Raw genomic sequence first — 24,393 nt, forward strand, 5'->3', positions numbered from 1 at the left:
CATGAAAGAATGAGAAAGTAACCTGGCTATAAACCACAATGCACTTACTTGCCTGAGAAAAATTGAGACTGTGGTTTTGAGAGATGTGATGAGCTGATTTAACATTTCATCTATGCAGAAGGGGGGAGGCTTTCCTCCTCTCTTTCTTCTCCCTCTCTGTTCTTGGCAACATGCTCCCACTTGTATCTCTCTGCACTGACATAACTCGCCAACCCAGCAGAAAACTAATCCAGAAGACAGATTTAGATAATTTTCTGCTGGATTAATAAATCAAATTGGCTCATGCATAGGTCACACCTGTAGCATAGGCAAGGGGTGGGTCTGCTGGTGGAAGCACGGGAATTTGGAGGGCAAGATGAGGAGGAAGATGCGGTAAGATTTCCTTCTGGTAAACCTAAGCCAACAGATCAGTTCAGCTGTCTGCAAAACCACAGCCTGAGAGGAAGTGCGGAGATGCAAAGCACAGTCTGGAGGTAAGCAGATAGGTTCTCGTGTTGCTTTATTCTTATTCTGCTCATGGAAACAAGCATTCTTGGTAATAAAATAGGCTGTCAAAAAAATTTTCATTATCAGCCGCTCTCTCTAGCAGAAAGAACCTCAAATATCCTAAATTCTTATTAATCGAAAGGACAGAAGTAGTAACATCCTAAGAGCGCTGCTCTTATCTACCTGCAGTAAGCCAATGTTATTTGTAAACATGTTTCGAAAGGCAGACAGAGAGTATTTGATCTTGAAGGATAAGAGTGTATGCTGCCCAGGGAAAGAATTAGATTGACTTTGACTTAGACAATAATAAAAAAAATGCCTCAGCCTTCAACTGTTTTTTGCGTACCCATCTTTCTGTGAAGTCTAGCTGAAGATATCATTAAAGAGAACAAAGCAAAGCAAAATTTCAGGAGGACTGTAGCCTTTGCATGCTAAAAAATTGTCGTTAATCCACATCTGCGCCTGCAGAGATTCGTGCTGATGTGGGAGCAGAGGTGTCACCTGGACCCTTTCTCAGGCTGTGAGTGGACTCAGGAAAAAAGTGGTGGCCTAGCAGACTGTAGCTTATTCTGGCATATTATTAAAATATGATAGGATTTTGATGGAGAACGCTTGGATATTTTTAATGGAAGTTACTACTAGAGTAAAACCTTTCAGGATCATACCAAATTTGGTTGTAAAGCGCCTAGAGAAATCCCTATATTCCACCCGCACTCTGAGAGAATGACTTTTTACACCTCCGTGGAGCGTCCACAAATGATCCAGTTAACCGCCGTTGAGTTTCCAGCGAGTTAGGACAGATTTCTTGGAAGACCTGGGACAATTTATAGGCTTGGGTGCAAACTGCGCGATCAGCTCTTTTACCCGGAAATCATGCGTAATTAACAGGCTTTTTGCTTTACGAACTTTTTATGGGGGAAAAAAAAGGGGGGGGGAGAATCTGTAAGTTGTCCACAGGCGTTAGGGGGGATTCGCGGTGATGGCGCGAAGCAGGTTACGCTCGTTTTTCTGTCAGCCGTTGCAGCCGTTAACTTTCAAGGGCGCGCGCGGAACGCCCGCGCTCCGCAGCACCCCGAGCCGCAGGGCGCCCGCGCGCCCCCCGCCTCCCGCCCACGGCGTCCCCAGGCGCGGGCGCCTCCCCCGGCTCCGCCCGCTCCCTCCTCCGCCCTCCGCCGCCGCCTGACGGGGGCACGGGGAAGGCGGCAGCAGTCGCGGCGAGGCGGCAGCGGGGGGCCGAGGAAGGCGAGAGGCAGCCCGCGAAGCTCCGCCGCGCCGCGCTCCCTCGCGGCCTCCCTCCTCCTCCTCCGCTTGCTGCGGCCGCGGCCATGGTGAAGGTGTCGTTCAACTCCGCGTTGGCGCAGAAGGAGGCGGCCAAGAAGGAGGAGGACAACAGCCAGGTGCTGATCCTGCCGCCGGACGCCAAGGTGAGGGCGGCGGGCGCGCTGCGCGGCACCGCGGCCGAGCGGGGCGCTGGGGGGTCCGCGCCGCCGCCGCGGCTCGCGGGGGACGGCGCGGCGGAGCCGGGGACCGTCCGAGTGAGTGTAAGCGCAGAGAAACGCGCGGCAGGGGCTGCAGAGACGCCTGCCCAGCGCGGCTCTGCCTCTAAAATGGCTGACGCGAGAAGAGGCTTTAAACCCCCGCTTCTCCGGGCTTTCGGCTGCATTTTCCCTTAAAAAAAATATTATTATTATTTTGGAGCCCGACAGCGCTCGGACTGTGCGTCCAGCTTGGCTTTTTTGTTATTCTTTTTTATTATTATTATTTTTAAGGCGCTTTCTGCCCTTTCAGTGGTGGTGTGCGGCGCGGAGCCGTGCTGCCTGCGAGCGCCGCGGGTCCGTTGCAGAAGTTACCTTGCACGGAGGAGACGGAGCGGCTTTAGCACGCAGGCAGCGCTTAATCCCCGCCTCGGTGGCCTGGAGAAATGAGAGCAAACCGCTAGTAAACCTCGTCACTGGCACTGTTCTAGGCTACGAGCACATCTATTTATTTATCTCTTTCTTTATGTATTTATCTTTTTATTTATTTATTTACTTACCCATATATTTATTTATTTATTATTTATCTCTTTATTTAATTTTTACGGTGGGGGAATCGGAGATCTGGCTGTGCCGCAGGCTTGTTTTCAGAGCCTGCTAACTGCGTGCCGCAGCAAACTTTGGATGGAAACTTGGCGTGTTGGTTTAAACAAAGAACAAAGAGCTGCTTCCCCCCCCCTCCCCAAAACAGCACCCGAACACTAAGCACTCTTACCTTCCCTCTCAGTCCCCCAGCAGCCACGGAGAACAAAGCGACAACCACTTTTTTTTTTTTTTTTTTTTTTTTTAAGTGGAAAACTGCACAGAGTGTGAAGACTTGAGTTGCATTCTTTTCTCTTTCTTTTTTTTTCCTTTTTTTTGTGCTCCCATAATCAAAACCAGTTTTTAATTAGAACTGCCATAATTTGATCTAGGCTCTTTGAAAAGAGAATGAAAACTTGAAAAATGGCCAGCTGCAGATAAATGCATGCCTTGCTGTTTTCATTTGCTTTCATAATCTTTTTGTGCACTAGACCTCCAAATCACAAAGTTGGATCTGCAAAAGAGATACTGTTCATTAATTTCCTAAACCTTTGTGATGAAATTAAACAGATATTACCTTCTCAGACATAATTTCTAGTATAAAATTCTGCCCCAGTGTATGTTTTGCTGTTGATTTTAGTGGAGCCAGGTTTCTCATGTGCAGAAGCCAGTGTCAGTTCGAAGCCAAAAAGGATCACAATATATGTATGTACTTTTTAAGTGACATCCCTTGGCTGCAGCAAGTGGTTAAATTTCACTCGTCTACTGAATGTAATGAATTTATGAAACTCCAACCAAAACACTTAAGTCCTGAGAACAGTTACCAGTGTTGTATCGCAGCAGAAGAAGCAGGGTCATCACTCAAATTCCCTGCAATTATGGGAAATCTGTTAGGTTATCTGTATGCCTAGTTGTTCAAGCAGTAGAGCTTGTTCTCTGATTGCTGGAAGATCATAGATTCCCCAAAGTCACCCTGAGCTGTGGAGTTCCTTCCTGATCCTGGGTTTGGTGATTGATTCAACATAGAGCCATGTAAGTGGGACGAAGATTACAAGTTCCTGAAAATAAAGTTTTTCATGTTACCTTTGAACTTGGATCTCTTCTGAGCAATGTTGTTTCCAGGTAGGCTACCAAATTGGGTTTGTTGTTCCTACTGCTAAACAAAGAAAATACAGCTGGCTAGTTGCACGCTGGGGAGAAAAGCCTCCTGACCCTGTCCAGAGACTGACAGAAGCAGAATATTTGATTGTGATTTCTTTAATGCAGAGCTGTAGATTGTTTCAGTTGAGAAAGAGATACAGGATCTGTCTTGACTTTACCCAGGTCTTACTAGTGCTTTATCTTCCCAGAAGTGAAAATGACAGAAGTTTATTAAACAGGTCAAAAGGCTGTCTAATTTCACAGTAGCTACTTATAAGTTCTTTGGCATCTTGCACCATTATCAGGGGATGAACATGCCTGAACAAAGCTTGAAACAGTCCCAAAATAGCATGAGAGGAGTGGATGCTCTGTGCAGATGAAAATTCCAGCAGCAAATGAGTGCTCTTGAGGGACAGCAAGGCTTTGACATTCTCCTTGACACATTTCCATCCTTTGTTAGCAGAACTGCAGACCAGCACCAACTGACGTGCAAAAAACTCTCTTGAATAAGGCTTTTTTGAGTGTGTGCGTTTTGGAGCATAAATGAAAGCATATCGGAGTACAGTAGAGTCATCCGTAGCTTTAGTAAGTGAGGCTAAGCAATACATAGCAGTATTGCGGTAGTTTTAGCAGTACTGAAACAATGTTGTGTAGCTGTGGAAATATTTGGATATCTGAGTTCTGGGGAATTTATTCTCCAATGGCAGACAGAAGAGTTGATGCCATTGCAAAACTTGATACCTTCAAAGAGCATACACTGCATTTACTTTGAACTTCACCTTCTCAAGTGTAGGTACATTAAAGCCAATTTTTTTTCTCCTTTCCACAAGGAATTTCTACTGCACGTGCTGTTCTGAGGAAAGGAAAAACAAACCACATCTGACAACTATGTTATTCGTATCACTTACTTCATCACTGGAAGATGCTTAGCTTCAAGTAAGGTTTTGAAGGCAATATGAGAACATTTAGAAGAGTGAGTTCTGATAGACTGGAAAGAAGTTGCATTTCCGAAACAGAATATGAGACTTTCGTTTTCCCCTTTCCAGTATCTGTATGGACACTGAGTTTCTGCAGGACAATAAATAGATCTAGGTCACAAGTGTAAATATGAAAGATGCACAGATTAATATTTTATTAAGATTGTTTTTATATGAAAAAAGTCCTGGAATGCATTTTGTTTTAAAGCAAATGAAAAAATTAAGATTGGAAGAGGATCAGTGGGATAACACTTTGATATTTTGATTATCAGGAACTTCCAGAGATTTCAGAGAGAGCAGTAAACTAGATGACGCTCATGAATAAAGCTAAAGACTTTGAAATGTCTAGAAAATAAAGATTTAGGGACTGGGCTTTTGGGTAATTCTTTCACTGTCTTGTTCTGCTGCTTTTTTTTTTTTTTTTTTTTTTTCCCCAGTGTGGTGTCATGAAGACCACAACTCTGTTTGCCATTGCAGGATTACTCTCAAACAGATTATTTCCTTGGACTTGTTAGAGAGAGTTTGCAGCCAAAGTATGGTGATGATGTGGCATAGAAGTAATCCTAACCTCTCCAAAACTTTGCACAATAGCCTCTGATGTAGACAATAATAAGTGTAATTGAGGAAGGGGGAGGAGGAGACTGGAGGATGTATCACATGAACAACAGGTTAAAAAAAGATTTTGCAGAACGTGATGGTCTATGCATTAGAATTTGTTACTTAAAAAGAGCTTAAAGATCAGAAGTGCTAATCCTTTCTTTGCATAAAACATCTATCATTTTGCATTGTGAAAGAGGCTCTTTACTTACAGTTGCTGTAGGCAACAGTTGCAAATATGCTGCTCATTTTGGGATGATGCTTCTATGCCATAATTTTTGGCCAAAATTCAGGATATTCTTAGTGATGGTTCCCAGGCTACATTTAATTTTCCAGTTTGCTCATCTTCAGTACAGTAGGGTATTTTATGACCCAGTTTCCCCCAAAAACAAACAATGCGTGGTATTTTAACATTTCTCCTTACAATAACTCTTTGGAGTGCCAAAGATGGTTTTGGGCATGATTGAAGCCTTTGGAGGTTTGGCAGGCAAGTTCAGTAGCTTAAGTCCTCCTTAAAACTCTCTGGGCCGTCAGTAACCCTCAGGCAGCTGCAGTTTTCCACCAGGAATAAGTAACAACTTGTTTTTTTCCAGGATGCTCAGCTCAGCACACCTTTACCAGATAATAGCTTTGTGGACAGAAGCTGTAGATTCACATTTATGTATTATAGCTGACCTTCAGGTAGCCATATTTATAGAGAGACTTTACTGTAAAAGCATAAACATTAAGAATTTAAAACACAGCATCTTTCTGCAGTTATTCCTTAATGCTTCTGCATTTGTTCCTTATTACTTCTACATTTATTTCTTATTAATCCTCACTGTAAATTTTTTTTTCAGTTTAGCTTAATCTTTTAAGCATACCAAAATAGCTGCTTTTAATGTAGAGTAAGAAGATCCCCCTGGGAAATACATTTGAGCAATTAATGAGACCTTTTTTCCATGTAGAAAAGCCATTAGATTTTGTTTAATTGATTTTTAGATGTTTTTGAAATGCAGTGTTAGCTTTGTAGTTGCTATTCTATACTAGTAAATAGTAGTAAATTTTCTTATTATTTTGCTATCAGGAAAATAGGATTTTCCACTTAATATGTGATATGTCTGTAGTTATGGGGGGGGGGGTTGCTGTTGTGTTGTACTGGAGGGCCTTATTTCCTTCACAGTCCTAATTCCTCCAGCTTAAGTTTTCTATAGGTCTTTCACTACTCCCTAATAGGGAAAAAGTAGACGTTGTTGGAACTTTATTCTGTTTTTCCCATGATGCGGCAAAGTGGTTAAACCAGCCAGCTTCTACTGTCTACCGGAGCATCATGGATTGAGGCAGGGTTATTCAAAAGAGGACCAAAAGTAAAAAATTCAGCAAACTGAATTCTGTCCCCCTTCACCTCCCTTGTTTTTGGAGGATTTTTAAGGAAGATACCAAGAACCTCAGAACCAAACCGACCAATTTCAGGCATGAGAGCACTCAGGTTTTTGTTACTTACTTGGTTTCATGGGTATGTGTAAGCATAAAATAAAGGAAGCTGATTTTACATCGACACAATTTGTGGTAGGGATTACTTGTCTCAGAAGTAGAGAGAAGTCTTGCAGCTGATGTTAGCCCCTGCACCGTCCTTGCACGGTGATCTGTGCTACTGATTAAGTAGTGCAGCTTCTTGAAAACAAGATCACTGTGACTTTGAGATGGTTGTCCCCTAAAGCTACTCCGTAAACATGGCCATGGTTCTCTCATGGTTGAGAGAACGATACTCAAAAAACAATTAAGACCTGTAAGAGTTTGAGCTCCCCAAGCTCCTCTAAAAATCTCTCAAAATTTGGAAGCTAGCTTAGAAATTTGGAATCAAAGGTTAGAAAGCTCAAAAAGGAATCCTGAAGAGTTTGTCTTTTTTTCTTGTTTTTTCTTGTTTTTAATTTTCAAGCAGTTGAAATGAACTTATGGGACAGAAGGTTTCTGTCAGTGGTCCCTATCTCACTTCCTTTTTTGTTTCTCATCACTTCTCAACCTGAGTAACAAATACAAAGTGTTGGTTTGGAAATGCAACCATTTCCCTTGTTTTTCAGGAGAATTGCATTTAATATTTTAAACAGGATGTATTCTACCAGACCTTTGTGATAACTCCTTGTTCAGTTGTTTGTATCATTTATGTTTTTGGCCATCCAAACGAGAGTGATGTCCATAAATCATTATAGTTTACATGAATTCAGTATAGGGATGAGCATACCGACAAGGAGAGTATTATTTCTGAACAATTAATTTTAAATAATTTCTGTTTCAGAGTAACAAACTTGTCTGATATCTCTCCACTCAAAAAACTTGTTTAGAAAACTTTTCTTGTATAACATTGTCATGTACTGAAATCCATAATTAGATGAATCTTTGTACAGTGCAGTAACTAGAAAAACTCTCTTGCACTGTAATATATTGTTATGGTTGAGTCCATAAACAATTTTCTTATGTTCAGTCATGTTTTCAAATACTCTTTGTGATACAGTATTCTTCTGTTTCTGAATAAGCTCCCAGAAACTGCCTAGATGGTTCATTGAATAGCAGTATAAAATACTATTTTTAAGTAGAGGCTGTTGGAACCAAAAGTTCTGTTAAGTGGAAATTGCGGAAGTTTAGAAATTTTGTTCATTTCTGAAGATTCGGATCAGGATGAAAAGCCAAACTTTCCTATCAAAACAAACATTAAAAAAATGCTTTTTGAATGATATTTTCAAAGGAAATGTCAGAATGATTTAGACTTATTTCCATTATAATGAATGTTTAATACAACATATGAATGTCCATTATATTTCAAAATTAAACTATTATTGAAATATATATCTATATATTTTCCTGTTACATGTTTTAATGGAAATGTTCACAATTGTAAATATGATCTAACAGTTACTTTTTATAATCTACAATAATTTATTTTATTTCCATGATATTTTTCTTTCTTTCTTTTTCCTGTCAGCAGTTTATTATTTGTTGATGCATGCTAATAGGGATTTGAGGGAGGATTAAAAGAATAATAAGCATACTTGCTTTAACCCCAGTAATGGTTTCAGTTAACCCCTTTAAAGTAGTGTTTTGATTATTTGTCAGCATTATACGTCTTCTCTATTCAGTAGCTGCTAGCTACAGATACTGAATAACTTGCGCATAAGAAAAATAATTCTGTCTGTGACTCTCAGGAAGTAGCTTCTAGAGCACATCTTGCATTATTAAGTCTTAATCATTTTAAATGTTCTTTATTCTGTGCTTCTGAAAACATTGCGATGTATTTCAAATGTAAGAACTACAGTTGGAAGGGTAATGATGTGTTTTGTTTGCTATTGCATAGGTTCCTTTTTTCCATTTATGTCATTGACAAAGGTTAACGTTATGTTTTTGTCTCCTGGTCCATATGAATAATACAACATTCATTTTCTTACTATTTATGTACTGCTTTTTATCCTCAGTGGAAATTACTTTGAATCTACAGATGAAAAGCATGCTAATTCATAAAACTGGGATATCTGTCCCAATTTTACAGATGTAGTAAACCAAAGGAAAGAGGAAAATTAATAAGACTGAGCTCCGCAATAAAATCAAAAATGGTTTTGCAGCAGACATCATGTGGCCTACGATTTAAGTGACATAAAAAGACTCCACCTCCTCTCTGAATGATATATGCTGCATTGACAAGCAAGAGTCCTTTGTGCAACAGCCTTTCAAAATTTATCATGACAAAACCAGGCAAAGTAATATTTGCCCAACTGTTATGATGAAGGTCGTGGAAAAAATTAAATTGATGTTCTGTTTGCCCTTTCCAAATAGTTTCAGATATTCACAGATGCATAATCCATATGTATTTTAAGAGGAGAGTTCTTTGAACATAAATCCTTGGCTAAATTCAGCAGACTCCTCTGATCTTTTTGGCAGCTTTCTCCTGTTTTGGGGGTAGGATGGTGGGCATCTGAAGGAGATGGTGGGGTGACTGTGGGAAAAGACTACAGTGGCGGGGGGAGGGGGGGAAGATTGTGTCTGGGAGGGGGCAGTGATCTCTGGGGTAAATTTCCCCCTGCATGGCCTGTGCACTGATTTAGTCCCATGGCTGCTGAATCTCACATGGCTGCTGAATCACAAAGTCTTTCTTTTTTAAGATGCTCTCTACGCAGAAAACCCTTGCAGTTATATATTTGGAAAGGCAGTGTTCTCTGCAGGATGCAAGGCTCAGTGTGACTTTTCGGGGTCGCCACATACAGCGATAAGTCGTCTTGTTTGAAGTTTGCAGTTATAGGAAGTTCTCCCTTGGTATGTGACAGGGCATTTGAATACCTGCTGGCATTTGCGTTTCCGGAAGGTGTGATGGAGTAAGGAACTGGGTGCTGGAGCATATGCTCCACTTCAAGCTTTGAATAGTCTAATTGCAGTGAAGCCCTTCAGACTGTTACAATAGTTTCTTCTAGAGAGTGTAATTAAATGTGAGCTTTTCAAGGTCAGCTTTTCTGTGTTGATACTTAGGTGCTATAATTAAATGCTATTCTGTATCTGCTCATAAAACACTTCCTGCTCAGAGAACTCAGCTTGCTGTAGAGATATTACACACCTTAATCCAGTAATACATACATTAGTAAGGTACGTTCGTTTGAGGGCAGGGTTGCCATTCAGAGGGACCTCCTCAACAGGCTAGAGGAATGGGTCAAACAAAACCTCACGAGTTTCAGCGGCAAGGATAAGTGCAAAGTCCTGTACCTGGCACAGACTAATCCCTGGCTCAATAAAAACTGGGGACTGCCTGCCTGGGAAGCAGCTCTGCAGAGGTAGGCCCGGGGACCTGGTGGACAGCAGGTTGGGCATGAGTCACTAGTGTGCCCTGGCAGCCATGAAGGCTGAGAGCCTTCCAGTACACGAAAGACATCAACAGACTGGAGGGATTTTTGCAGGGACACCAGGATGGTTGGGGTTAGAGCCCTTACCTGGTGAGGAGAGGCTGAGGGAGCTGAGCTCTTTCAGCCTGGGGAAGGGATGGCTTCAGGGAGATTTAATGGCAGTTCCCCAGTACCTTCAGCGAGCCAGCTGAGGAGATGGGGCCAGGCTCTTCACTGAGATGCATGGCAGGAAAACAAGAAAATAGTCATAAATTGAAACCACTCTGAGGAGAATTAAACATTAAGCAGCTTTCCCAGGGAGGCTCTGGAGTCCCAGTCCTTAGAGGTTTTTAAGCTCTAACTGGAGAAGAGCCCCGAGCAACCTGCTCTGAAGTCAGTTTTCACCCCACTTTGGAGCAGAAGGTCGGACTAGGGACCTCCCGTGGTCTCTTCTAACCTGAGTGATTCTGTGATTCTAGGTTAGCGTACTTCTATTTAAGAGAAACTGAGACACACTGTTTGTAACTTGCTTGAGATGATTTACCATCCGTGGCTCAACTGGGAATAGAGTTATTAAATTCTGAGGCGCAGTGGTGCATATGTGCATGCTAATGAGATCTCTTGGGTGAAAGAGCCATCGTCATTTGGGAAACCAGTCTTCTGAGAGAAATCTAGGTTAAATCCGCACAGCTTTCCATCATCCTAATGTCTGAGAGTCAGGCAGTCATAGGAAAAAAAGCAGAGAAATATGCAGAGATAAGCGAATAGAATAAGAGACAGGAACTGGAACGATGAAGGTCAAAAATATAATTTAGTATTGATTTTTTTAAAAGGGAAATAGATACCTTCTAAATGCCTATCCTAAAACACTGATACTAATTCAGAAAAATATATATATTTCATTTGAAAAATTATAGATTTATTTAATGTAGTTTTAAGTATGGTAGAATGCAAGTGAATTTCAATTCAAATAATGGATGTGGGTGGGAAAGGGGTTTATTTTGACAGTGTGTAAAAATGAAGCATTTTTCAAAATTGTACAGTTTATAGAAAAGTCATGCTCGACATGTTGTGTATAGCCTTCCATGAAGACTGCAGTGATTTTTGTTTTCTGAAAGTGAAATTTATTCTAAAGGGTGTGAGATATAACTTCCTGCTTTGAGGGGTTCTGGTTTGACAAAGTAAGCATACATCAGTCACCTCTGGCAAGATATCTATGCAAGATATTTATGTGTTTTGGTTTATGCCTTGCAAATTGTTGCACCAGGGCATATCTCATCTCTTAAAATACTTCAGAAAAAATGATGTGGAATGCAGAACAAATTTTCGTAGTTTTAGTTTATGAGAATGTGTAATTAGATTCTTACACATTTAGATAGCATGTAAGAACTGACTTCTAGCACCTCTAAACTGACCTAAACTGACTAAGCATATGAAAACTTTTTGTGTTCAATATGATGGCATTTGCACAGCTTTCTGGATGTCAGTGGCGCAAGAACTTTTGAATTCAGCATCTAGACATTTAAAAACACCAGATTTTTTTTTTTTAATGCTGTAGGTATTATGGACAAGAATGCTTTTGTGAGGTTTTGTGATGAGGGGCAGGGGGATGAGGAGGTGGAGGAAGAATCATAAAGTCTTAAATAAGGCAAAGGAAATATGGGATGTGCAGAGCATTGATACTTGTCTAGCACAGACCTAGCACTTCTGTAACTATTTTTTTTTAAGCTGAAGCTGTTGGTTAGGTGTATTCATTAATCCTCTTGCTGTATAAGATTAGTGCTGTGTAGAAACTCTATGTGTGTATTATGATCTTGTTGCGTTAACTGTTGCACAGATGAAAAAGGGAGGGCAGTTCTTGACCCTGAGAATTTACAGTGAAAGTAGAGGACAAGAGGCACAGAAGTGTTGGTCAGCACAGCAGGCAAAAGGTGTAGCACTTCTGTAGCCATAGCCCAGCTCATGTTTTCAAGAGTGTAGCACAGTGACACCATGAACAATTTATCTTGTAGAGCAGTAATTAGGGGAGGAAATGGAAATGAGATGTGGCCGGTACTCATGTGGCAGAGAATGGAGAACCGTCTACTTTGGGAGGGGGAAAAATAGAAGGAGCACAGACATGGGATAGGAAGGAAATTACAGGAAGACATGAAACCACTGGCTTGGTAGTGTGAAAAGGGAATTGGACGGAAACAGAAGGAACAATTTAGGGAGCACTTAATGTATAGTTTATTCTATAATTTCTGTAGACAGGCTAGGATGAGGATATAGCCAAAAGCTGTAGGTATGAATTACCTGAATAAATCACTTGTCTGCAAAGACAGAACTTTGGGGATGTTTAAATAAGTGTGTGTGTGTTTGGTTTTGTTTTTTTTTTTCTTTTTCTAGTCTCTATAAGACCAAAACTAAAAATAAAATTTACCACTGTCAACAATACTGCTGCTAAGTTTAATCAAAGTAGCAGTCCAAATAGTTAGTCTTCCCCAGTATCTCCTTCTGAATCTCTCTTAAGTGTCCTCATTAATTGTTGGCTGTTACCAGGTTCTGTAATCCCTTTCTCAGAAGTTCAAGGGAATGCTTAGGTAAATCCGGATTACTCACAGCAGTTAAGAGTTGCAGGATTACTCTTCCAAGACCTGGTGGTCTTTTGTCCCTCTATCACATAGTTATGGGTGAACTGCTGATTCAGATACTTTACATTCACTTTGTAGTTTATTTTTTCTTGACTTCCTGCAGAGAATTTGAACTCTTTGTGTTCCACCATGTTTCTTTGTTAGTTTTATTTCCTGCTCTCCTTTTCTTGTCTATTTTCTCTTTTTTGTTCTGCCTTCACCACCAGCTTTCTAGATATATTCAACTCCCTTCCCATCCATTAGTACTGATCTCTTAATCATTCCTGCCCTTTCTAACATGATCTTCAGCTGGCTGCTTATGTTAGTGTTTATATTCCATGATGGTTGTAATATTTTAAACTATAAAATGATTAATTTGCCATTCGCCTCATTTTTTAGTAAAACATCCCCAAAATGTGTTGTGTGGTAGCATGCAGCCCTTATCAAAAAGACCTTTGTCTTTGGAAGCCTTCTGAAATGCGTTTCCTTGTTACTGCTGTATTTCCCAATGCTGTACAACAAATTTTATATTTATGATGTATGTATTTTATAGAAAATACTATACAGATATTAGAAATAGAGGAAAAGGCTAATAGTAGCAACTACCTAATAGGTAGTTCTACTTAATTAATTTACTTGGTTATCCAAACTATGTGACTACAGCAAGCAACGCCAGAATTATGGTTGGTTTCCATGCCAGTCTTTAGGCAGACAGTGTTGGGCCAGCTGGACAAGTCCCTGTCCATCTTGAGAGAAGAGGAACTGGCTGTGCTGCCACAGAAGGATTGCAGTGTTCGGATACCAACTGCATGTAAACAACTGTAGCATGTTTTTAGGCTCTAGTGTCCCAGAGTAGAAAGACTACATCACTCTGAGACAAGTAAGAGATCTCTGAAGCATCTATTGTGTATAGAGTCTGTTTTTTTCGAGTAGCAAATTAAAAGCTCGGTGGTTAAAATTTCTATTTAGTTTTATGAGGAAACATAAAATTGAAAGGCAGATCAATATGATGACCTTCCAGACTAGGAGCATCTGCCAGCTAAGTGAGGAGTCTTGCAAAAGCCTGCCTTTGTTTCCTATCTGCAGTATGTGACAGATAGACTCCAGCTTGGCAGTCTTCAGGCAGGAATACCATGGATGGAATGCAGAGCTCCTTCTAAACTAAGTTCATTTTAAATTAACTGTCTTTTGAGAGGATCTTTTAAAGATGTCAGATCTTCAAGTCAGAGCAGGTAGGCTTGATTAACAGAATTGAGTCTATACAGCCATTGGCCACTTCTATTTCAAGACTTTAGCTTCCCTCATTAACAAACACTTTCAGGGACTGCTAACTGTCATTAATTTCTATTCTGTCAGCCCATGTGAGCTAATTGGGACACAAAGAGCTCCGAAGAAAACAATTCTGAACAGCTTCCAACCATTTCTACCCACACAAATTTTAAGTCCCTGAATATACAGATTAGATGTTATTCTCAGATGCATAGTTGTGGTCTATTTGTGTATTATGCTGTAGACATATCTTTAGTAATATTTGTACTATTAGTAATACTCCGCATCCAATTTCTCTGTGGATCAAAGACAGTATGGCGCTTCTGAAAGCATTTTTTTTCCACCAAGTTATTTTTATCTCTACCTATTTTTAAAGTTGGGCCATTATCTTCTGCATAAGTGCTCAATAGTCACTAGACTAAAGTATTCTAGACTCCACACAGCATATCCAAGCACATCTAGTTTAGATTATTCATATCTAATTGAATCATACCTAATTTTTAATCATGTAATTTGATCTGCCCTTCATTTAAGCAGAGAAAGAATATCTGATAATCTCCTTCCTCTCATGCTTTTTAATATGAACTAGACATATGCCTTATGAATTTTTAGATTGCTTTACTTTTATAATTTTAAAGCAATTATATTCCACTATTTAAAAAAGCCACAAGGGGAAAATCTGTATAATTACTAAGTGTAATTATACATATTTGTGGCTCAGTGTTAGAATTTGTTATCAGAATTTTGTGATGTTGCCCAAACATGATTTTGGTCCCTCTGAAATTCAATACTTTGTTTTTAAAAAAAAAAAAGAAAAGAAAGAAAGTAGTAGCCTTAAAACTGAACTGAAAATAAGCAAGAGAATATACAGCCAGTAGCTGTTCTTAACTGCTGATGTTTGCATGTTTAGGAGTTAATACTTTTTTTTTTCCCCTTTAATCCAGTCCAGACCAGTTAAAAGCTAATTGTTTTCGATACATATTCTTGTGAAGATCTCCCTAGCCGTAATTAAGAAGTGCTTTGACAAACAGTTTCTGATATCATCTATCCAGCTTGAAAGTGTTTTGTAGTTCCAGTAACAAGACTGAGTGCTGCTTTTCATTACCTGCTATGGTAACCCCATGAAGGAATCTTTACTGAAGACTACAGTCATCTTTAAAATTCTTTGTAACAAGAAGACAAACTTGGAGAACCTTGCCAAATTTTTTAAATCTTAAATGAGAGATAATTTAGTACATCCCATTTTCTATCTACAAGAAAATTGTTCCTCTAGAGCCTAAAGTATTCAGGTTGTAAAATTCTTAACTGTTTAATTTTAAACACTGTAGGATTTAGTATACAAGTTCAGGAGAGCAGGGCAGAGAGATGCTTCTGTTTTATATCTTGTCCATGGGAAATGTTTTAATAGGAAAAAGCTTAGATTAGCTAAACAGCTCATCAAGGGAAACAAGACAGTATCCAGCTTGTATCCAGTTCCTCTTACAGCATTTTGCATCAAAGAGGATTAGCTCTATGGCGTCACCCTAAGGTTGAGGATTCAGTGAAGAGCTTGGAAGTACATGGGACAGGGATGAAGCAGAAGAGGGGAAGCAAAAGGACTGGAACAACACAGCCTGATTATTACTGCTCATAAAAGATAGAAAAGAAATGTATTTTTAGAGGTCAATCCTCATCTCAAATATACGATACTTTCTGCTGTCAGATATGTTTGGCAATGGACAGCTGACTGAGAGGAAAATTTGTGAGTGAGGCCACAACCTCGTGTTCCGTCCTAGCTTCAGAAGCCCATGGTGCTGTCTTGGCACAAAGTGCAGTCGTGCTGACGGGGAGAGAGGCACTAATTCAGCGCCATCTCTATTAGTGGGGGATCCGCTTTCAGCTAATGGTTTTTCTTTCGGACCAGGAGTCACCTGAAAAGAGGGTGAACATCAATCACGCTTTTCTCTCTTGTAGTGCAGAGGGTAAGATTTATATAGTGAGGGACAAATTATTCTTTTGGGTCAATTCAGCCCAAACTAAGCTGTCATGGCAACAATACAAAAGCTTAGCCAGCTTAGCCACAGGACAGCTACTATTGTGAGTATAATTTAGCTTTGATAGATTATTTATAAAATTTTAAGGTGGTACTAACTGCTTAGTGATGTACTTAGTTTTCAAATTCAGAAGAGGAAATAAATTCTGTGTTCTTCCTCAGCAGCGTAAAATGTTTTCACTGCTGTCTAATGCTTGTGGTTCCTCTCTCATGAGATGCAGTACTTTCATGCAAGAGGCTAAACCAGGTGTCTTGAGAATTTGGTGTGCTTATTTCAGCAGGATGTGAGCAAATCACTGCAACAGGCAGTTACATAAATACAGAATATCTCAATGTGCTGTACTAAGGGATGCCTTCACAAATAGTAATGAAAAACTTTAGGTGCTGGCAGAGGATTAAAGAGTCATGTTAAACCTATGGTTTATATCTTAAAAAATACTGATAAACTTGTCCTTCAGGTTCCTTCTAGCATGGTAAAAGTGTAAAAATTACTTTTCTGTTTCTGATTATTTTTGTGGCCTGTACAAAATTAGCTGGATAGTTAAGTCCTATACCTGGGTAGTTCATGCTGTATATTCCTTCTCCGCAGTCTCCCAGATGTGCCTTTCTGAACTTACAAAATGATGCAAGAATCAATGGAAGAGGCAGTTACTTCACAAATGGATAATTCTGTTTGGGAAACAATAAAGAGAGGAAATAAAAACAACATTGGGACAGGATAAAGATATTCTTTACATTCTTTGCTAGGGAATATTTTGATATTGTATCTCAAAGCCAGTTTTCTATCCCTTTTTCTCACACAAATTTATAACCAGTTAAAAAAGGCTTGAAATTGGTGTCCTTTTACACCTTGAAGTATCTAGGGAAATAGTTACCTAATGGTACAGGGGCAACATAAAAATCCTTGTTTTACCTGGGTTAAATTTATAATTGAGATGATTTATAAAAGAATCCACAGCGAATCTTAGCCTGACCTGAAAGTTAATTAGATTACCATGGGTATTATATTCTATTCTCAGCCTTTACAAACAGCCAGGTTAAAAACCACATAGCTAGTAATTCTTTATACTGAATTCCTTAAATAATTAGCTATGTGAAAACTTTTTGAATTTGTTACCTGTTCTTTTTCATTGGGTTTTGTCAGTCCATGGCCACCATTTGCAAGCCACTCTGTCTTGCAATGAATCACAGAAATGCTGGTTGGAAGGGATCTCTTAAGGTCATCTGGTCCAACCTCCTTCTAGAAATGGGGGATGGTTGCCAAAACAAGATCAACTATGGATTTGTCTAGTTGAGTTTTGTGAAATCTCCACCTTTGGAGGTTTTTCAGTCTGATTTACTGCAGCACTTCGTAAGGTAATGCCAAGTATAATCTGTGAATTATCCTCAGCGTTTGACTCAAAAGATGTCTGATTCAGATATTGGCAACTGTTGCCTGGCAAAGAAACTGCACTGCCACTCATGTACAGAAGATAATTGCAGGGTGCTGCAAACATGGGTTTCACCTCACCTAAATTTAGCTACATATGAATTAGGTACCTAGCTTGTTAACCAAGGAATCTCCCCCTGTAATCAGTGAAAAGAAATAAGTACTTCTAAAAGACTACTTATCCTAGTCAAAGATAGCTGGTATGAGTCATTCCATGTTTCTCCCTGCTCACTATAGGAAGGGCCTCATTTCCATGTGGTTTCTGCCTTTCAGAGATGGCTGTGGCCAGCGGAGAGACATCCCATGCTAACTGGGATACTGCAGCTGGGGGACTACACTTGAAACGTTGTATTAAGCAGGAAATCATCTTAATTAGCAAATACTGCAAAATGAAATGGTAATTTTACAATTTTGGAAAAAAAAGCCAGAATATCCACTGATAACTACAACCATCTTCTTGCCTCTTGTTCTTCCTCTGTTTCCTGTTTTTAAGTTTTTTTGTGTGTTTTTGTTTTTTTTTAATTTATTTTGCTTGGTTATCATGACTTCACCATGGTCATCGTGCTATGCTGTTGTTTCTGTGCTTGGAAAGGGATAATGAATTCCTTTGTATTTATTTGAATTCTGATATTTTTCTAGGAGTATCATGGTTTTGAAGAGGATGAGTCAAAGAATGTTAGGGCAATATTGTGCTGCTGCTTTTTTTTTTTTTTTAATATGAGTTATGCAAACTCTTGGGAGAGGAAAGAGCATTGTAATGTGACTGATGGAGGAAACATTTTGCAAGCAGCAAAGTCTGTTGCTTAGGATGCCTGTGGGGATTGTATGGTTATGCAAACTAGTGCCCTGAAGGCAAAAACATCCTGTCATTCCTTTAGTGTAACACATGCAGCCAAGAGTGCAGGGCATGGCCAGTGCTGTCTTAGAGCGTGAAGTTGCCTGAACTAGAACTACTTAAAGCACTTTTTGTTTGTTTGTTTTTGTGGGGTTTTTGTGTGTTTTTGTTTCCCCGGTCCCACTCTTACTGTTTTGCCGCAGAGGTTGTAAAGTATTTTTCTTCCCATGGACGAACGTAGGAAAGGATATATTTTGCCCTTGTTATTACCTTTGGACCTTTTGTTTGTTCTTCAGGCTCACTTAAATTGTAAGCAGAAAAAGAATATGACCTTTCTGAATTAGTTTCATAGAATCATAGTTTCCTCTGTATGCTGTTGCTGCATGGAGATTGGAGACAGAAAAGTATCTGTCCTCAGTGAGTCTGTAAAATGGCTCACCATGTGCTTCTGGGGAGATTCCATATTTCTTCCTCTTTCTTAAGATTTCAGCCTGCTGCTTTAGTCTATGATGATGGCATTAAAAAGTTACTGTTAGTGCAGGTTATCCTAAACCTCAACTTAAATAGATTGCCTTAAATTTTAACAAAAAAGAAGTATTTTCAAATAAGTGTGATAAAGTGCTCATTACCCTTTTTTTGATGCAGGCAGTGTTTGTACTTGCTGGGCTTGCACTATCTGCTATCTTACGTGTCTTGGGAACACTGTGCTGAAGGTCTCTCTCTGATGTATCTTTAGGACCCTGATGATGTTGTGCCTGTTGGGCAGAGGAGGGCTTGGTGCTGGTGTATGTGCTTTGGATTGGCCTTTATGCTGGCTGGTGTGATCCTGGGTGGTGCCTATCTGTACAAATATTTTGCATTCCAGGTAAGTTGAATACATTTTGTTACGAGGGGATCGTATTTTTCTCTTTCATGCCTCCTGTTTAGAGTAGAGGAGGAGAGCAGCAGACTAAACTAAGTAGCCTTTCTATTGCTGTTCTTATCTTTCTAAAACTTCAACTTCTTCTAAAGGCAAAGTATATGGCCTGGTCTAAGGTTACCTATCAGCAGAAGAGAATAGAAGTGAAGCTGGCAGATTAAAAGCAGTAACACTTCCAAAAACCTCCCTTTAGAGAGAAGAGACTATATCTGGATAGGACTTGGGTTTAGGAACCTCAGCAGTGTCTCAAATTTTCATCCATTTCCCATTTGTTGAGAAGTTCCTAAATGCTGAAAGTGTCTTAGCTCCTTGAAAGCCTTCTTGCTTGATCCCAAGTTTCCTGGATGCCCGCAACACGGCTGCTGCAGAGTACTTGCTTGTCAGAGTAGTGCAATGACTCCTCCTTAACTCCCACTGGGATTAGAAAAACAGGCCCTGCAGGGCACTTTGGAGAAGCACAGCCTCTGTGGTTAAACATGCTCTGTCAAGCATAATCTGCATTGACAAGATTAGACCTCTGACAAAATGTGTCTTAAAAAAAAAAAAAAAAAACACTACTGCAGGAGGAGCCCTGGGAAGGTAGTGGTGCCAGGGAAGTGGAGCATTTCCCTGGAATGTGGAAAATCCAAGTTAAATATTGTCTTCCTCTGGGGGACTTGTCACTGGGTAGCACTGGACTTGCTGGGTGACCACCTCAGTGGCATGAGCACACCCTCCCTGCTGCAGAAGCTGTGCCTGGGTTGCAAGATTCACAAGATCAGAATGAGAGACTATAAGCAAAACTTTTGAGTCTAGTCCACTGATTGCAGCACATAAGTTAAAGGCAGAAACTTCTGGGTTCTTGTCCCTGCTACCAAGACTTTTTTTCCTTCATTTTAGTAACTGCTAATGTAGAAAGCAAATTTACGTAACATGAGAAGTTCTAATTGAACTTGCACGTTATAGTCTCTTTAGCTATCAAGTTAACCTAATTTACAGGAGAGCAGTAGTGTTGCAAACAATGGTTAAACAGCATAGCACATTTTGAAGGATTAACAAGCTCAGAGTAGCTGAAAGCTTGCTGTATTACTAGCTCATGTTTCACGCTTAGCACTGGTTCCACCTTTCACATGACAGCTAGCAGAAAGTGCCATTTAACTTAAATTTACTATACTTATGTATGAGTGAGAGCTGGATTGACGGAAACATTCAGTAATTGAGCTACCATTGCACTGAAGATGTGTTTTCAATGAGAATTTCGAAATTGATGCCATGTGCTCATGCTAGACTGTAAGGTGCTAAAGCTATTGGCCTATAAATTTAGTATATAACTTCCTTTGAATAAGGAGTTTCTTTTACACTCTCCTTAGCTAACCTGCCATGTGTACTGTGATAAAAAGATATGAGCTGGTTATTTTATTTTCTTTTGGATGTCTTTTTGCCTTTTAAAAATGCACAAAGCGGAAAAGAAGAATTCATTGTAGAAACCAACTTTCAAAACTTCTGAAGCCTTATAGAGCTCCGAAGGAACTTCACAAAATCACAGAATAATATAGGCTGGAAGAAATCTCTGAAAGTTTTCTGGTCCAACTGCCTGCTCAAAGCAGGACCAAGTTCAAAGTTAGATTTGCTTTTTAAAGATGTTTTTTGGATGATCAGTTTCAGTGTTTTAAATTGTAATTATTGACTGCAGGTAAATCTCAATTTAATAATAATATACAGGTGTATATACTTGAAGAACTTTTTATTCTTTTTGCAAATGAGACAATGTGCCACAGATGGTGGGTGCAGAATAGAAGGCTCGGCTTTAAGAACCTGCTTGTTTAAGAACCTCCTATTTTCCTTGAATTCAAGGGAAGAACTCCCACAGGCTTCAGAAGAATCAAGATTTGTACCCATGTTCCTGTTGCTGTAGATAGCAACTGTTTCCTAGTTTAGTCTATGTGTGAACCAAATTAAAGGGAAGACATTGCATCTAGTCTATCAAGTTTTCCTTCTGCATGATGGTCTGAAAATATTAGCTTTAAACTTCTAATAAGGATTCTGATGTTTTTGTTGCTGGGTTATTTACTACTTTTAGCAGGGCGGTGTGTACTTCTGTGGAATAAAGTACATTGAAGATGGCTTAAGTTTACCTCAGTCTGGAGCAGAGGCTCAGAGCGCTCGCTACCACACAATTGAGCAAAATATTCAGATACTGGAGGAGGAAGATGTTGAATTTATCAGTGTACCAGTCCCTGAATTTGCTGATAGTGATCCTGCTGATATAGTCCATGACTTCCATCGGGTAAGCAATATCTCTAAAGAAGCTGAAAGCATTTGAAACTTGAAAACGCTCCCTCTCAGCCATTCTGATTAATGTATCTTTAATTATTTTGTGGAAAAAAGTGAAGGGTGGGAAGGGCCCTCAACTGATTTGGCAGTAGAAACATTTTGATCATCAGCAAGCTGGAAGCAATTATTAACCTGGCATACAAAGTACAGCATTGTACAGTCATCGTGATGTCGTATGTAAACCACCATGTGCATATAAAATTCTGTTTTAAAAAACAAATCTCAGAGCCATTTCCTTTCTCAGGCATAAGAAAGTGAAAAAAAGTAGTTTTTATTGTGTTAAGTGCACCAAGCCAGAATTTGACCCACTGCTGACAAGGGAAGGTGGGAAAGGACTTTCATATCTTCAATCTGAACTTCTGTATCTGAAGTCACAGCCATGCTCAAGCACGCAAGAGGTGCTGTCCTCAGGTAGCTCACAAGCCCCAGAGTGGCTGGAGAAAGCAAAGGGAACAAGCAGCTGAGCAGCTGCTTTTGGAAAAGAGATCCTTCCCTACTTGTCATAAGCAGCCTCGCAGAAACTGTGTTTTTCTCATGCACCACAAGCTACTGTGTTTCCTGAAGGACCTGAATCAGGGTATTGAAGCTGCTTCTTCCTTTTTCGTAGAAACAAGAAACAAGTTTGATTAAAATCTTGATAGTAATTTTTGGTAAAGCTGTTGATGGGCCTGTAGCACTTGGGAGTAATGATGAGAACTGTAAAACTGATTAGAAGCTCTTTTCTGTATCAGCTTGGTAAAGACTGTCTGACAGTGATGAAATATTTTGTAGCTGTTTTTTGGGGGAGCTACATTACTTGTGAACATTTGAAGACTGCTTGCTCAATTTTTTTTTTTTTTTTTTTTTTTTTTGAGCCAGGCTGAAAAAGAAGAATAAGGAAAGTGTCCTATTTTTTTTAATGCAAACTTCTAAGTTTTCCAGGCAAAAAGAGTACTATCTATCAAATATTCATAACCAGATTTGGAGAAAAACATTGTTTGCTTAAGCTATGTCATTTAAGAATAATCTTGAATATATTCAGGAAGCTCCTCTTTAAGAGTTAGAGTAGAGCCTCTAAGTAGAGAACACTAGAAAAATTAAACAGCATGTCAGAAATGAATAGGAGAAAAAATACAGTATTATTGTAGAAACCTAATTTTCTGAATTTAATGGGTGAAAATTAACAAAGTATCTTTAATGCTTTACTTTTGAGGTCAGTGCACAAACATTCGCCATAGGCACAGCACTTACTCCTGTATTACAAAATGCACTGAGGATTGTCCGGGTACTATTTCGACTATTGGGCTCTTGGTGCTCAGTGTTTTACACATGTCCTCAGCCTTGGAGCTTACAGCAGCTTGAGATAATATAATCTTCAGCAAGAATAGGTGTCACAAGACACAGCTCAATGAACAGAGCCATAGAATTCATCAGTATAATTCCCAGGGCTTTTATGTCTCTGTCTTTTATTCAAATAATGGCAACTATTACAGTTCAGGGAATATGAAGATAATAAATTCAGCTATGAATAATCAGTAATACTTCAACTCGGTAGTATTTTGGAAAAATTAGATTTTTCTTTGTGTTGTTTATAATGCATTTTTTTTGCTCCTGTATTTTGTGTTTCCCAGCAGCTTTTTCTCTTTACAATATAACAAAATATAAGAACAAAATATAAGAACATAAAGAGCAAGGCTTCCCTTAAATTGTAGTTTGTTGGACAGACTTTTTGTTGAACAAAACAATAACGTGAAGAAAAATATGAGGCAAAAGCAGTTTAGCAAAGTCTTTGTATGAATTTTTCTAATGTTCTTGTTATCTTGATTAAAACAAATATTTCCTCACCAGAGACTCACTGCCTATCTTGACCTTAGCCTGGATAAGTGCTATGTGATTCCTCTGAACACTTCAGTTGTTATGCCGCCAAAAAATTTCTTGGAGTTGCTCATCAACATCAAGGTATGGTTAAACCTTAAGTGGTTTGTTCTTAAGACAGAAGTTTTTTTTTTCTTTGCCAGAACTCTGATGTTCACACTTGACAAATGAGTTAGAAAGTTAACTGATCACTAGAGATCTTTGCAAAGAGGGGGAAAAAGGCTGTAACTTTCTTGGTTAATTAACTACAAGAGTGAAGGAATTATTACTTCAGAGGAAGACAAGCGAATTGGATTTCATTCTCTGATGCTGCTAATTTGTCTGACAGTTAACTGTGCACGTGTGAGGTACCTAGACTTTTGGAGAGGAGACTTAGTACTAATCTTTTTTTTTTTTTTTTTTTTTTTTTTTAATTTAAAAGTGATTAGGACCGTAGTTTCCACAAAACATGTATGCAATGGATTAAAACTGGTTAGTTGAGAGACTTGAAGTAGATATATTGGGAAATCATTTAGTGTAGGTGCTGTTTAAAGCACAAGTCAGCAGGATTGGCCCATCCTTTGAAATGATCCAGCGGCTAATACAGTGTGACTTATGCCAGGTATGTGGGTCCTGTTGAACATACTCAATGAAATCAGGTGCTGCACAACATGCAGGGAAGGGCTCTGCATGCAAGTCCCTGAGGCTTCCAGCATCCTTAAGATGGATCATAATATTTCTAGGGAGATTTTGTAAGTGTGATCAAGATTTGGACTGTATGATTAGCAAAGCCCATTCAAACAAGATGCTTTTTAATATGGTTAGGTTCCTGGTTCTGCATCTTAGGAAGTGAATATCGCCTTCAGAAAGGGTCTGGTAGCCTTAAAAACAAGGCTCCTGAAAAGGACTGAGACACCACAGCTGCTGAACAGTTGAACATGAGTTTTCAGTAGAACTCCTAATTGCTTCCCAGCAGGGTTTGATAATTGAACAGTGCTGGCTGGCTTGTCACCACTATGGAGCCCCGCTGTTCTGTTCGTAGTAGTAACTGGATGA

The 24,393-nt window shown here is 39.5% G+C and overlaps 1 protein-coding gene across 1 annotated transcript in view; it reads left to right on the forward strand.

Annotated features, from left to right (window-relative positions):
- Positions 1–1,650: 1,650 nt before the first annotated feature.
- ITM2B (integral membrane protein 2B) overlaps positions 1,651–24,393 on the forward strand; it is a 32,135-nt gene continuing 9,392 nt past the window's right edge. The window contains exons 1-4 of the mRNA XM_062567002.1: positions 1,651–1,910; positions 19,009–19,137; positions 21,251–21,457; positions 23,332–23,442. Of these exons, the coding sequence (XP_062422986.1) occupies positions 1,812–1,910; positions 19,009–19,137; positions 21,251–21,457; positions 23,332–23,442 (546 nt within the window). The 5' untranslated portion in view covers positions 1,651–1,811. The remainder of the gene's footprint in view (positions 1,911–19,008; positions 19,138–21,250; positions 21,458–23,331; positions 23,443–24,393) is intronic.

This window comes from Rhea pennata, chromosome 1, assembly GCF_028389875.1.
Source record: "Rhea pennata isolate bPtePen1 chromosome 1, bPtePen1.pri, whole genome shotgun sequence".
NCBI lineage: Eukaryota > Metazoa > Chordata > Aves > Rheiformes > Rheidae > Rhea > Rhea pennata.